Genomic DNA, 17,879 nt, shown 5'->3' with positions numbered 1-17,879 from the left:
ACTACTTTATTTATTCATCCTGGCGTTTTTTGATTTGGGTAACATATTGTTACAAGCTTTGCCAATGTGGTTAGATGACGGTCTGTATGTGATAACTGGTGGTAAAATATCAATCCCAACGTTAACCACATACTTAATAGCGTGTAGAGCTGTCAGGTATTGTTGGAACATCTGTACTTTCATGTCTTCTTGGATTGTCGTAGCGTTTACGGTTGAAAGGTGTATAGCTGTAATATTTCCGTTTCAAGCGACCGCCAGACTGACCGATAGACGTCGTAAAATCGTCTTAGCTACTATGTTCTTAGTATGCGCTGCTATATGTATCGTATTTCTGTTTTCGTATTGGATTTTTGACGGAGACGGACGGTCCCGATGTTTAATACACCCTTATGACGAGCTCTACTACACGAGCGTATTGTTGCACATTGCGGTAGGCTTCGTTATTCCTTGCATTTGTCTCATAGTTCTAAACAGCATGATTCTAATCAGTCTGAAGCTCAGTCGAGTCGGAGCGTCGAGTCTTAGTCGTGGAATGGATCACGACGCTAAATACAGACAGGCCACTGTTAATTTATTGATAATTTCAATAATGTTCACGTTATTTATGACACCGGCAGCGATGAGTTGGGGCACGTATGTTTACTATTTAAGATACGATTTGAAAATTGAGGAACACCAACGATTCGTTCGACTGGGACAAGTAGGAACTATACTTACCTATGTAAACTACAGCACGAATTTCATCGTTTATTCTTTGCGTCTGAAATTCTTTACACCGACATTAACGAAATGCTGTCGAAGCATTCAACGTATCGAGGTGCCGGTGTCGTCAATTCGACAGTTTTTATATTTTAGCAGGAACAGAAATCGTCAATATGATGTGAGTGGTACTATGAGCACGCATATGTGAGTTGCGCACCGTCCAGTCGGGCGCGCCGCACAGATATATAAAACAGACTTTACCTAAAACGTCTGAAGGTTGGCAAACATTTGAAACAATCGTTGACACGAATCGTAGCTTAAACTTCAATTCTAAATACCACACAAGCCACGTTACAGTGGTAATACATTGAAAGAAATGTCATAGAAAAGTCAGCGAAAAAATTAATAAAAAAAATATCTTGTGAGAAAAAGTTCACTGAAAAATCGGAGAAAATAATTGATGAATAGGAAATTTCGGAAAAAAAATAAGACAGATAAATTCTCGGAATTCAAGAATTTTTCGTATGCATTCAGGACGCCTATCTATTGAGTTTCATATAAAAATGGTACATATGAAATGTAGAATTCATCAAGAAAGATATCTACATAATCTATATCTTCAACGGTTTAAAAAAATGTATAAATCAAACTAATTTTTTGCGTAATTGTCAATTGAACGAGCCCTTAGTGATCCTAATTTCATACATGTTGATAGTACTCTGGATCGTTCCACGTATCATTTTGCTTGCTAAGTATTGGGAAACTTATCGTGAAGTTATTGTTTTCTTTTAGTTACACTGCGAACGATAACAGTTTTTTTGTGAAAACGTTTTCCCGACTGCTGTTTGCACGTTCAGTTTAATTTCTGTCTGCATATAGAATAAACATAATAAGAACCAATTTCTGTTGTTTCGTGAGATGACAAATGTCTGGTAATTATATTGAATATACACGTGTATGGCTTCCTTTTATCAGCCGCGCCGTCTATACAGTTCCTAATTTCATGAACGCATGTTAATTTTAGTGAGCTTTTAATATCTTTCAGTAAAGCTGTGCTTTTCATTGAAAATGTATAAATTATGATAATACCTATATGCTGGACTGTGGGTAAAAATCACCTGATCACCGTTTTATGTGCTTTTACTTTTTCATTGTTCACTGGATTTTTTGTTGTTTTCGTAAAAATAAAAATATATACTTAATCAGATGTTCATCTCCAATTTTTTGTAATCATCATCAATCATCAATTACATCGACAAGCACCGCTGCGCCGAGGTGTTGTGTACTTTTACACAGCTGACTTAATTTCATAAATATGGTTGAGCCGTTTTAGTAGGGGAGGGCCGGCCGCACCCGTGGCCGTAGCATGGGGCAAACTCATAGGCCGCCCAGTGACAACATGTTCTAGGTTATACATAATAATCTAACCATAGTTATTTAGAGCCAAGCCTTCTACCACTGAGTGGATTCTAGTGCCGAAAGTACTGTCAATGTTTTAAAGTTCACGCTTATTCATTTCAAATGTGTAAAGGCTAACAATAAAGTGAAAGTTGAATTGATATACATAGAGGGAAGCGAGTATTCACTTCCCTGTGCACCACTCCCGCTATGTAACCATATGGTGCTGCCGCCAAGTATCAATTCAATCCAACGTAACTTTATTTAACCATAATTAATCTGTTGAATACCGTGATGGCTAAAATTATTCTCAGTGAAACGGAACGAACCTTTGTACTGCACGGAGTTCAGGTACTTACCATATGTTCTATTTTTCTTTACTGTATTACATTTGGCGTTAGTAAGTTGTGTTAATTAGTGAGCTATCTATAGTAATATATTAAAAACTGATTCTCACGACACAGCAGAGAGGGGTAGTCTAGTACCTAGCCGTTGTTCCTGAAACAACGTCTAGGGCGAAAGTGCTCATATGAGGTTAATTTTCGTCCCTCATTTCAATGTCCTTGTTGTACGGAACCGTAAGTAACAACGACTGGTATTCAGACTACAGAGAGGGGTAGTCTGAATACCAGTCGTTGTTACCAGGTTACGGTTCCCTACGAGGAACAACGGCTAGGTAACTAGACTACAGAGAGGGGTGGATGTCCAATCTATCTATCTAATAATCTATTCTATGTGCTATATGTAAAATGGTTTACCAATAATAGCCTTGGATAATAATGCAAAATAATCCAGCCTGCTGGGGATGATGCTAATCATACTCCGGCTGCTGGGGATGATGATGATCATACTCCGGCTGCTGGGGATGATGCTAATCATACTCCGGCTGCTGGGGATGATGCTAATCATACTCCGGCTGCTGGGGATGATGCTAATCATACTCCGGCTGCTGGGGATGATGCTAATCATACTCCGGCTGCTGGGGATGATGATGATACTCACACCGACATAGTCAGTAACCTGTCTGTGGTTTAGTCAGTAACCTGTCTGTGGTTTAGTTTCACTAAGTTAAGTAACTAACTGACACCAACGCTGCTCGATTATTGCGGATGCTAATGTTGTTGGTTTGTAGGATAATTTTCGTTGTGATGGTCGCTCGAATGAAGATTATCGACATTTAGAAATGGAAACTGACGTTATTTCAAATACAACTGGTTCAGCACGAGTTCGACTTGTAAGTTCTTATTGAAAGACACCGTCCATTTTCTTTTTCAGACTTCCATTAATATTTGAGTAACTTCGATCCGTAAAAGATATATAATATGGATGTCTAACTTGGATAGCACCGCCCCTAGATGTCAGCCCGCCCTGTTCATTTCCTTCTCATTGATTATTATTATTATTACCATTATTATTATTATCATTATTATTTAGGCTAATACGGATATATTGGTCGGAGTAAAAGCAGAGCTCGGAGAACCGTTACCGGAGCGCCCGGAGGAAGGAAGAATAGAATTCTTTACCGATTGGTCAGTTATATTTAGAGTACAGTAGACTAAGTGCCTTTCACGAAGTTGATTGCCTCCCGATTCTCACGTCCCCCGCTTGACAAAAATGATAATATCTCTACTCAAATTCTAGACATGACGTCACTCCAACTTGACATCACTCCACAACTGCCCCAGAATTCACTCATTTCAGGCGTGTAGGAAAATTGTATAGCATGTCTTAATCAAATCATGTCAAAGCCCTTCTTGATCAAAGCCCTCAAGAAGCTTTTCTTAAATCCGCTCTTTCCTAAGTAAGTTTCTGAGGGGTTCTGGTTTTGAGCAGGTTTACTTTTATAGTTGGGTGTTAACTTTAACCCGGGGGCTAACTCAATTGAAAATGAATTGAGTTAACCCCCGGGTTAAAGTTAACACCAGTCTATGAAACCGGGCCATGTATTATATAGATTAAGCGATGGTGGGTTTATGTGTTATGAATTCTAATTGCAGTTCCGCGAATGCAACACCAGAATTTGAAGGGCGCGGAGGAGAAGAGTTAGCCGTAGAGATAAGTAACGTTTTAATGCGAGCTTATGATACTCCGGCGAGTTTAGATTATAAATCATTATGTGTCATTCCTGGTCAGCAATGCTGGGTTCTATATATAGATATTGTGGTAAGTTGGTTTTATTAGACGAGTAAGATTACTGTCGGCTGTCCGTCGAGATAAGAGACAAAAACCAGTAAACCTTCTCTAAACTCGGAAATAGCCAAATCGGAAAGTTATTTTCTCACTTCCTGGATTCATTTCATTCATTTCCTTTGTATATTGATTGTATTCAGGTTTTTATCAGTTCTATTTCTTATTGTATAGTTATTAGAATGTGGTGGTAATTTATTTGATGTCGCGTCTCTCGCTGTTAAAGCTGCACTTTTTGACACCAAGTAAGTTGTACCGATTTATGACTTGAACACACGTCAGAATCAACCCCTCCAACAGATAGTGGATCCAACTAATAGTGGATTTCCTACTATAGGATAGTGTTCATACTACCGGTGCCCTAGGCTCCTACGACAGGGCAGGCTTTCTGCTGAAATGCTTGAAGGATGATTTCATGATTTGACTGTTTTTATAATTACAGAATTCCTAATTTAACAGTAACAGAGTGTGATGAAACTGGTGGAATCGATATACAATTATCCGACGATCCGTATGATTATACATATATAGATATAAAACAGGCTCCGTGTTTAGTGACTATTAGTAAGGCGAGTGTTGTGAGAAAGTGCTGCAACCGGATCAGATTATTTATTTTTTGCACTCGCTGTTCATCAGAGTGTATTGGACTTGTTTCTCACTGTTGAATTTTATAGATCGGACATAATCACATCATTGATGCTACACTAGAAGAAGAAGCGTGTTCATTAGCCAGGTAAATTAAACGTAAACTCCCTACTCGCTCCCGGATATTCATCTTGAATGTTTGATATTCTGTGCTCAAAAAGTCCTCGGATTCTTGATGACTGATTTATGATGATTTGTTACGTAGATTGATGGTTGGTGTTAATGAGAAAGGTATTATAACCGCATTAAAGAAAGAAGGTTCTGGGAGTTTAAATCCTGACAGTCTATGTGACATGATTGAGGTAAACTTCTAAAAATCCAAAATCGTCCAAATAAGCATCTTATTTTGCGGTCATCCTCCAAACATGCCAGCTATGAAATCTTTTGCGTAATTACTGGTATTGATTTCCTTGTAAAATTAATTCAATTTAATTGATTTTTCAGTCCGGTAAAAAGGTTGGTGTCAATTTGAATAAAACCATACTGAATGTATTGAAGCAGGAACGCAATTTAAATCAGAAGAAAGTTGGATTCCTCGGATCTTAGCAGCAGCATTTATATTTTATACAAATAAATGAGCATTTCACTATCAACATTTCAAAAGTTTGTTGTTTATGTTTTAAACTTAGATCTCGTTTCATGACGCTGATGTTGTTGGAAGACTCAAGGAGAGCACAAACTCTGCCATCGATAGAAGACTGAAGAACTAGATGATACTCTTAGAGGACTTCACTGAATACAGACTAATAATGAGAATAAGTTGAACTTACGCGTAACGCACTACGCAGATGAGTCTCAATGACAATATTTCGTGGAATAAAGCTCTTGTAGTTGAACAACTTGGTCGGATTACTTCTAGGAAAAATACCAGTAGTTATTTATCTCCTAGGAATTATATTCAACTTATGCTGCTTGCCAACACGGTCGCATCTTCACCCGTCAAGGGATTCGAACCCACTACGCTAAAGCTGTTCGCTGGTGGAAGCGAGTTCGGGGAGTCGGGCGTGATACCGGGCCCCTGGCAAGCGAGGATGATACAGTCGCGGCGAATTGAAGAACTAATGGTACGTTTCCTAGGCTAGTTTCGAATGACCATTATTTTTCATAGAACTAATTCGACCATACCGATTTAGTCGTTTGATTAGTGCAGATAAATCATGATATGAATATTCTTAATACGTGTTCTACAGAAAAATGTATGCTATGTTAATCTTGATTTTGTATTTATGCGATATGTCGGGTTTTATCATATCGAGCAATAAAGCTTTGAATTGAATTGCTCACTAGATGGCGCTATTGGAAAAGATGGCGTAAATATTTTGATTTTATGAAATAAAAGTAAATAAACGCTGTTCAAATTCCTATTCATAACTAAAAACACGGTATATTGATTGATATATCCTATCATCGTGATTATGTAGTGGGGGGTGTGATCGCCTGTAGAGCCGTGCTTGTGATCAATGAATTTAAGAAAACCATTTAGGCCTTACTACCTACACTCCCTACTTACTAACTACAATCAATTCAAATAAATGAATAAATGTTTATTTCATCGATTATTTATAGATTTGTGGCGCAGTCGTGAGTAATTCATTTCGAGCTCGTGTCGTTTACGTTATCAAATATGGCAAAAAAGTCGAAGCAGAAAAAGAATGCGTTAGATGAGGAATTTGAGGCATTTTTAAAAGAGGTAGGCTAAGACTTTAGAGTCAGTAACCTGTCTGTGGATTAGTTTCACGATCAGATATTTTCACAAACCACGAGCCCTTCCGATTGTTAACGCTTACTACCAATGATTTGGTAACTAACTAGTGGTTGTGTGTGCTAGCTAGTTGAGTACGTGGTGTGTGTGTAAGACTGACTGACACTGTTCGTGTTTGTTCTCTTATTGCAGTCGTATTCTACTGATGATTCCATAGATTCGACTAACGTAAATAAATATCTAAACAAAAATAAACAAAGTACAGATTCAACTGCCCCCTGGTGGTTAAACACCGGCGATGACCCAGATAATAACTTCGAACCCGGAACCGGTAACTATCATTTCAATGTGTCTTTAACTGTAGTTATTTTTGATTATTTACTTTTTGAATAATATTTTGTTTTTTTTTTCTGATTTCTAGGTAAAAGTTTCTTGAAGAAAAGACCTGAACCTAAACCTAGAACGGAGCCTAAACCTAAGACAACTACAGCTGATTCTGCGAACACATCGACAGAAAGAAAGGTCTCAATATTCTGATATTCTGATAATCTGTATTGATTTCTCTCCCTCTCTTCAGGAAATGTGTGTAGTTTATTTGAATGATTTGATTGTTTCACTGAAGTTGTTTGTATTTTTAGTACGGTGCAGAGTCTATTGATACTATGAGTCGTGATAGCCTTGATGGAGGAAATTTCGGTAAATCATCATCATCATTTACGTTAAATCTAATATTTTCTAACATAGTAAAACTTGTCATAGTTTTGATGATGATCATGTTGCATTTAACTGTAATCAATTAATATCAGATTTGTGTTTAAATCATATTTTGGAAATGTTTTATAATAATTACAGTTTATGCGAGGCACGCTACTGTCGGAACAGAAGAAGGAGGTCGAGTAACGTAAGTAAAATCATACGACTTCCTCTCAAAATCATACGACTTCCTCTCGAAATCGTACGACTTCCTCTCAAAATCTTCAAGTGTATCTGATTTCGATGTATATTGTATTTAACAGGATTGCGGTTCCTGGTTTGAGTTTAGACGACTCATCGACTTATACTGAAAATCCCGTCCTTCAACAAACCGATCAGTTCGATACTTGTACGCTCGATGAAGAAGATGAAAAACAAAAGTTTTTTAAGGTACAATCGCTGATCTCGTCTCGGGTTCAATTAGCGCCACCTAGTGGATCCTCACTTGCCACAGGTCACTAATGAGAGTACTGATTTGTTTATATTGTCAGGATTTGGAGAATAATGCAGAATCAACGATTGATTTTAGTCGTTTAAATCGAGATTTGGATCGTTCCGATACAATGAAACTGTTACATACGAGCAGCAATGAACAAGCGTTAGACGGTAAAATATATCATCTGATCTCCCAGTGTGATGACATAGAGCTGACTAGAAAGTTACAATTTAAGGAAATCTGAAAGTCAAACTTAACTGACAACCTGTAAAACTATATCCAGTTTCACTGCTTTTCATTGAAATCTGATTCTTCAATGAAATTAGTTCTTTTCTATTAGAATTGTTTGTAATTATTTGGATATGTCTGTATTTTAGATTTACGTTCTACTGGGGCTGGGCAAAAACCTGAAACAAGTGATTTACCGCCTCAGAATGTAAGTATTCAGTTCAGTAATATCCCTCTGGCCAGTTGTTGAATGAAATTAGATCATTTTACACCCAAATAGGGATAACTGACCAAGCCAAGTGACGATAAAAAACTACTATTCTATTGACCCAATGGTTTTCAGCATCATTTCTTGATTATTTCTGTTCAATAATGTTCGATGTTTATCTCTTTTAATAGCAAGAAAAACCGAGTATGCTTTCAAAAGGTAAAAATGAAGCCCTCATTTGTAGCATTATCGGTTATTAGTTGTATATGATGAGGGAAATACTGACAGATTAATGATTTATTTATCAGTAAGTTGTATTGATGGGGGAAATACTAAAAACAGGTTAATGATTTATTTCTAGTCGCTCTGTTGGATTCATTGGATACGACTCTGGGTACTGCTAAATTAGGCGGTAATAAAGTTAGTAATGAAAATGTAGGAGATGAAGAAAGGCTGCAGCCTAAAACTATTCAATTCAGTGCTACTGTTAAATCTGGTGGAGGAACCGGTAAGATTAATTATTTAAAGGAAAATGTGAAAATTTCAGACTTCGTCAATGTGACCTCCAGTAGGAGAATGAGAATTTCAATTTAAGATTTCTTGCTACTGATTTGTGTTGTTCAGGTGTGCTGTACACTGATACTAGTATGGAACTGGATGCATTACATAAAGCTTACCAGGAGATCGGAATGTCAACAATTGGAACGGAAAACGGTTTTCAGTCTCATAAGAATTCACTATTGTTGCCGTCGACGGATGGAAAATCAGTTGAGATTCCCGGCATTGGTGACTCGATACCGGATGATGGAACTCGTAATAAAACCGACTCCGTCGCTAGTTTCGGATTGAAACAAGTTCTGCCGACAGATTCAAATCTCGGTAAATCTAAAAATTTATTTGAATGAAATAACAATTCTTTTGTCATCGAGAAGCAGCACGTTGAATACTGTCCTCGTTCCTGGAATAGCACTCATTATACAGGCTCATTACGACTCTTTGATTCCTTAGAAAGTTCTGAAAATTCAGGTTGTGTAAAGGATGAATGATTGCTCATAAAACCACCAAATTACCAAACGGTATCGATTTAGGAGTGTAATAAGGTTATGAAAGTATGCAGATTCTTCCTTGAGATATGATATTTTCTGCATTAAAACTCCTTGAAAACTGATCCAGGAATGACTGATCTGTAGGGTTATAAACGATTGTAGTTTTCAATTTCTTTTCGATGCAGGAAAGAAAGAACGAACCGTGTCGGATATCATTAAAGAAGTCGATGAATTGCAGAAGAAATCTCGTATCGATCTCGATGGAAGAAGTGATGCCGAACATCGCGGGTATCATTTATCACCGGCCGTCGCCGAGGACGACGACGCGCGTGGATTTCAATTGTCGCCGGCTCGCGAAGATCAACAGATCATCAGTAATTGGTTCAATCGGGAAATTGCTAAAGATGATGCTGCGATTATAGAAAATCAGGAGATATTCGCCGAGGTAAGTTCATTATTAATCACAGTTCATAAACATCACCTTGAATATGTTCTTGTTTTGAGAAATTACTCTGGAAATTCTTCAAAAGTTTACGTGGGGTTTGTATTCCTGGGCTCGCATCAGCGAGGCGTCCATAGACTTAAGATTTATAGAATGGACCCATTCTAAGAAAATCTGATTTTAACATGATGTAAATCTCTTTTAATTATGATATTTTCTCCTTTCTATTATTTTTAGGACACAGAGAAACCCGTACCACCTAAAAAGACACCGAGAAAAAGCAAAATGGCGAAAACTCCAGAAAAAGGTTTGTATTGTCAAACTTGGGAAAGTCATCATTTAGAAATTTCTTTTACAAAGTTTCGTTGATTTCAGCCAAGAAAACATCAAAGACTAAATTTTCAACCATTCAAAGTTCCGGGTACGGGCAGCAGAAAAAGAGCAAGGAAAAATGGTCACCAGTTGACATCGCGAAGCAAAAAGTTCAAGGTTAGTGGTAAAACCTCATCTAAATAGGAGAAAGAAAAATATTTTCTGAACTTATTCTTCTGGGTCCAGTTTCACGGAAAAGTCAGCCTCAAATTTTTGGTGTAATTGCTATTGGTTACTTCATGTTTTCAATGAGGACAACAATTCAAACTTAACTGATTTAAGCTTAAACATTTTCATGAAAGCGCACCCTGTTCCTTTTCTCAATTTGCCAGTCCCAGTTAGTCTGATTGAGGGATCTGTTAAACACCATTCAAATCATCTATCGTTGTACATGTTTAACCCGTGTTATACTTCTCGTTGCAGGTACTGAAAAACCTTCGCCAAAAAAGAGGAAAACCGGAGTTAAATCGTCAGCAGATGGCGCTGCTGCAATCAGTGAGAAACAGCTAATGGCGTCGGTTGAATCATTTACTAGTTACATTCAACAACATTTCGGTGTGACGCAAACTGTGAGCGGTAAATCAAAGAAATCTTTACCTGAGGTAAATATCAAAAACTCCACAAGACTGAGTGAACCTCGAAGCCTTACTTGAAACTGTTCAAAATTTGAATCATTCTCCAATTTCGATTCCTAACTCAGACTGATTTGGCCGGTCCCAGTCGGTCAGATTTAATGAATGAAGTTGAAACTTGTTTTATTTGTTCATGCCGAATGTTTTGTTGATTATAGGTGAAATATTCAGTCGATGAACCGAGTTTATCGGCTAGTTTAAGAGTCGACAAAACATCCGGGTTGGAACGAGAAAAATCATTGATACTCGAAGTGAAAGAATGGCAGGAACAATGGAAGCAGGAAAGACAGATGCACGCGAAATGTAAAGCTGACATGTTCAACGCTGAACGTGAACTTAAACGACAACTAGAGATACTAAAAATAGAACACGAACAACAAATATTCAAACTGAAACAAGAGAATTTCATTCTGGCAGCGAAGGTAGATTTTACAGTTCGGTTTAGCTCTGTTCATGTCTTGAGTTGGATAGGGTCGATCAGAGAAGTATTTGTTATTTCAACAAATATCTGAGTTTAATGGTGATCTCTGTGTTTATCGGACTTGAACAGAGCCTACTGTAGATATATAATAGTTTCATTTTAAAGATGTATATGTTTGATAACAGGTGACTGACGATGATGGTGGAAGAGCCGAGCTTCCCGACAAAACAACCAACGACGAGTCGCGACCTGAAAAACTGATTCTGTTTGAAAAAGAAATCGCTGAACAAGAGAAACTGTTAGCCGGATACCAGCAGGAGAATGAGCGACTTTATTCCGAGATGAAACGAATACAAGTGATGAATAAAGTGACGGAGGAACGAATGTTTAAAGAGAATCAGAGATTACAAACTGAATTAATGACTCTCAGGTAAATTACAGGTTTTACGGAGTTCATCATCGAAATGAGCAATTACTGATTTTAGGCTAAACAAAAATGATACCTTGTTTCTCCGCAGCGGCCGGGTAATTTTTGTAAAATATGATAAAATTTATAAACAGTTCATTTCTATAGCGGCCGGGTCTGTTATGGTAAAATTGATCACGATTTTAAAAAAAGTAATGTATAGGGTAGATAGGCGGCCGGCAGGGTCAACTTTTAAGCTCAGCAGAGCGAAGAAACAAGGTATCAATTTTTTTCAGCCTTATGTTTGATATATTTGTAGAGCTCAATTGGAACGTAAAGAAATAGAATTGAAAAATAAAGGTGTAATAACATCACCTTCAACTCAACAGCAATTAGCAGCGGGTGGCGGAACGGCTGTGTTAGGGGCCGGCAAAATAGCGCAATTAGAGGCAGAAATTAAACAAGCAAAGGTAACTACATCGCTTTAAATACAGCTTCATCAAGATCAATACCATCTGAATTATGATGACGTTTGTGCGATGCCAGACATGAAGGCATGCTCCATAAATCAGGAAACGTGGGAGGCTTCAGCGGCGGATAGGTCACAGTGGAGACATCAAGTCACGCTGGGACTTAAAAACTTTGAACAGGACTTTTGTGCTAAAGCCACTCTGAGGCGAGCTCAGAGACACGCTAGGATTTAAACTGAACTCTCTGCGGCGCTGTTTATCCATGGTCGAAAGACTGAAGGAGCCAATGATTGTGCGATGCCGGACTAGATTGAAATCTAGATTAAACTGATCTGGTCAACTGTAGTTTAACAATATTACAGCCAAACTCGTGTCGTGTCATCACCGCATCAGTTGCCGTGTTACTGAAATCATCAAATTTCACCTTATTACTTATTAACTGAAGTGAATATCTATGAATTTTGTAGAAAAAAGAAGACACTCTTCGACACGAAATGAAAGTTCAAGAACAAGCGAAAAAAGAACTCGAATTTCACATTGAAAAAATCGTCAGGGAAAAAGAGGAACTCGGTGAAGAGGTCCAATTTACGAAACTATCGGCTAATAATGAAATTCGGGTAATTCGGAGTTTTTAAATTCGCTCAATTTTTCGAGTTCCGACTGACATTATTAACGTGGATATTTTATAATGAAAATAATAGGAAATAAAGAAAGAAACGGAGACAGAAGTCGAAAGATTGAATCGAAAATTGAAATGGTTCGCGGAGAATCAAGAACTGCTCGATCGAGATACGAACATTATCAGAGAGAAAAACAACGAAATCCGCAGTTTGAAAGATCAATTAGATTCATTAAAATCACAGGTAGTAAAATCACACCTGTTTTAATCATTTTATTGCGTAAAAATCTGGGCCCGGTTCCGCAGTTAGAGTTAGAGTTAACTCTGAGTTAAAATGAGTTCATTTTCGATGTTTTGACTCTAAAGTCAAATTCAACCCACAACTGTGGAACTGAGTCCTGTGAAAAACCGTGAATAATCAATGTTTTGTTATAGAGTGGAGAGAAGAGATTAGAAACGCAGAGTCGAACTAAAGAGAAAGCTGCAGATACTAAACGTATTCAGGATTTAGAGAGACAGGTAAAGCCTTACAGCGTGCAAAGAGTTTTTTGATGATGACCACAAAACAAGAAACATTTCGAAACAATAATTAATTTATATCTATATCTGTTGTGTTTAGGTGAAGGAAATGGAGACGATCATGAAACGCAGGAATCCGAATTCGATTCAAGCGTTAGTTTGGGCCGCCGCGTCTGCCGACGGACCCCACGTGAAAGCGCCATCTGTCGAGTATTTAGAGAACCGAGTTAAACAATTAGAGAAAGAATTAGACGAAAAATCGGACGACGGTAAAAGAAGTTTACGAGTTTTAGAACAGAAATATACATCAATGAAGGTATGAAATATATACAAAATCATCGATCAATCATGTCTGATGATTGATCGATGATTTTCAATCTTTATGTGTGCAGTTTAACCCTTTTAGTGCTGACTAATCAATACCCTTATAGTGCTGGAGATGATTTGGAAATTTTTAAAAATTCCGCCCTAGTGTGCTGAATAAAGGGAATACCACTACAGTGCGTCTACACTGCGGCGTGGTGTATCGTTAGTTGCTAATATTTCACTATTTTTGATAGGTGCTGCCATCTTTCAATAGAGATAAAAACTAATAACTTATTACATCAATACACTGCAGTGCGGTGTTCTAGCAAAATCCATCACCGATTCATACACCGCACTGTCAATGACCCTATTGTCTCCTCCCCTTGAGCATGTATGGACTTTATGAATGGCCTGTTTTGTTAGATACGTACCTTTGGGTGACCCCTCAGGCCCAAGTAGTGTAAAAGTTCAAAATTATGATCAAATTTTGATAATAATGTTATTGACTTTCAATGTTTCGGCTGAATCCATCATCGGGAGCTGGTGGATCATTTAATCATGGAGTTATTATATTTTTCACGGATTTACGTGTTACAATAATTCTGTCTCATATCGATGGTTAATGATGATGATATTGAATTGTTAGTTTCAGTATGATGAACGTATAAATGAATTAGAAGAACAGTTGTCTAGATTTACAACGACTCGTTCATCATCCGGCGACAGTCGTCCTTTCACTCATACTACAGCGTTACAGAAAGAGTTAGACACGGTCCGAGAACGTTCTCGTAAAAAACTCGCCGAAAAAGATTCAATAATCGAACGTCTTAATAAAGATTTATCGATGGCTAAAAACAAGGCTACAGGTAAAAATAAAACTACAGTCAAACCCCGTTAATCTGGGTTATTCTGATCCGGATTCCGATCTTCAATCAATCAGAATCTTCAATCAAGCGAGGAAAGAAAGATGCAGAGACTTCACAGGTTTGAATCCTGGAGGCGACAGAGTTTCTTCTCGGGAATCTGTCCCTTATATCGACGGGATAAAGAAACCAGGAACCGGCTGATGATGCCCTGGGTAGCGCTCGATACGTTGAGTGATAGAAAAGAATGCTTTCTATTTTCAGCAAACATGAAAAATGAACTGCAAACGTTGAAAGACAATGAAACTGAACTTCAGTTGAAAATCAAAGAGTTGGGATGTGAATTGAGTCGGAAAGATCGTGAAGTGTTAGCGGTTCAAACGAGTCTAGAACGAATACGTAGAGAAAAACAGCAGATCATTATAGATACAAATTTACATCAAAACAGACACGGTCGAGGTGAGAGAATTACAGATCCGGGCATAACTCGGACAAACTGGCACCGCTGCCAAATGAACTATGAGTTCGGCAAAGTCCGAGTTAAAGATTTGAAAATCTATTTTGCTTTTAGAGTTAGGGTGAGGTTTACTGTAGATGCATTTGAATAGTGTGTGTAATATGAATGTTTCATTTTAATTAGATGATTATCCGGCAGCGATCAGTGGCAGGAAGTCTCCACGTCGAGAATCGCGTGAATCGACTCCTTCTCGTCAGTACGAACCAGAATTATTCAAAGGTCTCCACATCAGCGACGTTATCCGCGAGAAAGAGGATTTACAACTGAAAATAGACCGATTGACGCTAGAAATCGAACAATGTAAACACGATTTACAAATCAACGCAGAAACAAAACAACGAGAAATTAAAAATCTACAACAACACATGCAAGAACAGGTATCAATCAATGTGACAGAAATCATTTACAATATCGAGTGATTGAAATAATCAGTTGTTATATAATCAGAGTTATAGCTTTGATCTAAGACCGTCTTAATCCTAACAACTTCAGACCAGTCTAATGTCTATTTATGTATGAAATTATGTCCAAAGAAATTATGTTTATAATCTTGTACATATTATTCATTCAAGATCCGATGGATTTGAAGTCACGACTGTACGACTGGACCCGATGTTTTTATCTAGAGTTTATTCTATTATAGATGAATGAAATGAAACGATTTCATGAGAATGAAATTATTCGAGTTAAAACGACCAACGCCGTAGAACATTCAGCTTCTAAAGTCGCTGAGTTACAGAGTAAAGTAGATGCACAACAGGTAAGTAGCATCATCAGCGACACAACTTTCAAATCATGAATCACGCTACGTGGATTAATAGTTTCCACCAGTTTAGATAGCGTCAACTGTTTTAACGTCGTGTTTTATTGATTGATGTTTTGATTGTAGATTATGTTGACTCATTTACGTGAAAAGTTCAATAACGCTCAAACTGCTGTAGAACAATTACCCGTTTTAAAGATCAAAGAAACAACACTCGAAAACCAAATTAAAACCTTACTCGATGATCTGAAAGAAGCAAAACGAAGCCACAAACCTGTGAGTACCTTTAACCCTCCCACTCTACGCTGTGAGTACCTCTAAACCCCCCTCTCTGCGCTGTGAGTACCTCTAAACCCCCCTCTCTGCGCTGTGAGTACCTCTAAACCCCCTCTGCACTGTGAGTACCTCTAAACCCCCCTCTCTGCGCTGTGAGTACCTCTAAACCCCCTCTCTGCACTGTGAGTACCTCTAAACCCCCTCTCTGCGCTGTGAGTACCTCTAAACCCCCTCTGCACTGTGAGTACCTCTGAACCCCCCTCTCTGCGCTGTGAGTACCTCTAAACCCCCTCTCTGCACTGTGAGTACCTCTAAACCCCCTTTCTGCACTGTGAGTATCTCTAAACCCCCTCTCTGCACTGTGAGTACCTCTAAACCCCCCTCTCTGCGCTGTGAGTACCTCTAAACCCCCTCTCTGCGCTGTGAGTACCTCTAAACCCACCTCTCTGCGCTGTGAGTACCTCTAAACCCCCCTCTCTGCGCTGTGAGTACCTCTAAACCCCCCTCTCTGCGCTGTGAGTACCTCTAAACCCCCTCTCTGCGCTGTGAGTACCTCTAAACCCCCTCTCTGCGCTGTGAGTACCTCTAAACCCCCCTCTCTGCGCTGTGAGTACCTCTAAACCCCCCTCTCTGCGCTGCGAGTACCTCTTAACCCCCTCTCTACGCTGTGAGTATCTCTAAACCCCCTCTCTGCGCTGTGAGTACCTCTAAACCCCCTCTCTGCGCTGTGAGTACCTCTAAACCCCCCTCTCTGCGCTGTGAGTATCTCTAAACCCCCCTCTCTGCACTGTGAGTACCTCTAAACCCCCTCTCTGCACTGTGAGTACCTCTAAACCCCCTCTCTGCACTGTGAGTACCTCTAAACCCCCCTCTCTGCACTGTGAGTACCTCCAAACCCCCCTCTCTGCGCTGTGAGTACCTCTAAACCCCCCTCTCTGCACTGTGAGTACCTCTAAAGCCCCTTTCTGCGCTGTGAGTACCTCTAAACCCCCTCTCTGCGCTGTGAGTACCTCTAAAGCCCCTTTCTGCACTACAGAGTCAATATGGATGCGGAATGACTTGTGAATAGATGAATCCGATGAATTTTAACTAGAACTGCGAGAGATAACCAGACCTCAATCAATCCGCAGTTTTAGTGCGAATGTGCAACAAAAATACAGGTCTCATTGAGGCACTAGTGGTTGCCATGACTAAAAATCTTGCAATGAATTGAAACGCTGCATTTTTTTATTATCACTGGATTAATTGTGTTTGCGGTTTGTTTGCAGGAGATGCGACATTTCGATTCGTTATTGGATAAAATCCGAGATTTAGAACGAAAGCACGAATCGCGAGAAAGCGAATTGAAACAGATTATATTCAAAAATAAACAGATAGCCACCGACGATATGGCGAAAGAGGTCGCGAAATGGAGACAAGTCATCGACGTGAAGAACCGCGAGATCGAAAGATTTCGTTCGGAATTAGACGCGATTTTAGACGTTTTAGAAGAATTACGTAAACAAGGAGTCGTTATACCTTCAAAAACAGTATCATCAATCTCATGATCGACAACTGTTAGACAAATATCACTGATTCATCCAACAGGAACTGAGCCTTTTACACACGTCTCTCTAATAATATTTAACGGAAATGGTTGGAGCTGGTCTCCTCGTGTTAGAGTAGTTCATATATATAACCACATTGTACAGTATTTGTTCAGATGATTATTAGTGATAATTTCATTATTTCATGTAATATTTTAGTCCAAAAGTATGTCTACAATCTACATCTGTACGTCATATTGTCACAGTTTGACATTTCTATGACGGCGTAGAACCCTAACATGACTGATCTGTACGGAAAGGACATTATTAATGTTATCGTGGAACTCTATCTAGATCTCTTGATTAAATATTTTACTTTTATATATCATGATTTGCAGTGCAAATTCAATAAATGTATTTATATTCTATTTCTATTCCGTGT

The 17,879-nt window shown here is 38.6% G+C and overlaps 2 protein-coding genes across 4 annotated transcripts; both read left to right on the top strand.

Moving 5' to 3' along the window:
- The first annotated feature begins 2,359 nt into the window (after window positions 1-2,359).
- On the top strand, window positions 2,360-5,550 carry LOC141912644 (exosome complex component RRP42-like). Its single transcript, XM_074803963.1, has 9 exons — window positions 2,360-2,451; window positions 3,233-3,334; window positions 3,535-3,629; window positions 4,098-4,263; window positions 4,462-4,532; window positions 4,730-4,856; window positions 4,962-5,020; window positions 5,138-5,234; window positions 5,377-5,550. Exons 1-9 carry the CDS (start codon window positions 2,395-2,397, stop codon window positions 5,476-5,478), a joined length of 876 nt encoding a protein of 291 aa, XP_074660064.1. The 5' UTR covers window positions 2,360-2,394; the 3' UTR covers window positions 5,479-5,550.
- A 308-nt stretch (window positions 5,551-5,858) lies between these two features.
- LOC141914935 (centrosomal protein of 162 kDa-like) lies at window positions 5,859-17,817 on the top strand. Of its 3 annotated transcripts, none has more exons than XM_074806284.1 (29): window positions 5,859-5,996; window positions 6,499-6,622; window positions 6,827-6,965; window positions 7,056-7,156; window positions 7,273-7,330; window positions 7,487-7,535; window positions 7,651-7,777; window positions 7,879-7,993; window positions 8,201-8,259; window positions 8,451-8,478; window positions 8,621-8,767; window positions 8,884-9,138; window positions 9,491-9,750; window positions 9,985-10,054; window positions 10,123-10,236; window positions 10,543-10,721; window positions 10,910-11,173; window positions 11,358-11,602; window positions 11,898-12,048; window positions 12,516-12,665; window positions 12,750-12,911; window positions 13,103-13,186; window positions 13,287-13,502; window positions 14,139-14,358; window positions 14,620-14,814; window positions 14,996-15,249; window positions 15,516-15,632; window positions 15,762-15,911; window positions 17,180-17,817. In XM_074806284.1, exons 2-29 carry the CDS (start codon window positions 6,557-6,559, stop codon window positions 17,456-17,458), a joined length of 4,254 nt encoding a protein of 1,417 aa, XP_074662385.1. In that variant the 5' UTR covers window positions 5,859-5,996; window positions 6,499-6,556; the 3' UTR covers window positions 17,459-17,817. The 3 variants fall into 3 exon arrangements, with proteins under 3 accessions (XP_074662385.1, XP_074662384.1, XP_074662386.1); XM_074806283.1 differs by lacking the exon at window positions 5,859-5,996 and adding an exon at window positions 6,224-6,270; XM_074806285.1 differs by lacking the exon at window positions 5,859-5,996 and adding an exon at window positions 6,225-6,242.
- Window positions 17,818-17,879: the final 62 nt, after the last annotated feature.

This window comes from Tubulanus polymorphus, chromosome 1, assembly GCF_964204645.1.
Source record: "Tubulanus polymorphus chromosome 1, tnTubPoly1.2, whole genome shotgun sequence".
NCBI lineage: Eukaryota > Metazoa > Nemertea > Palaeonemertea > Tubulaniformes > Tubulanidae > Tubulanus > Tubulanus polymorphus.
The sequence above is the reverse complement of the archived record's forward strand: the minus strand, read 5'-3'. Positions and strand labels throughout refer to the sequence as shown.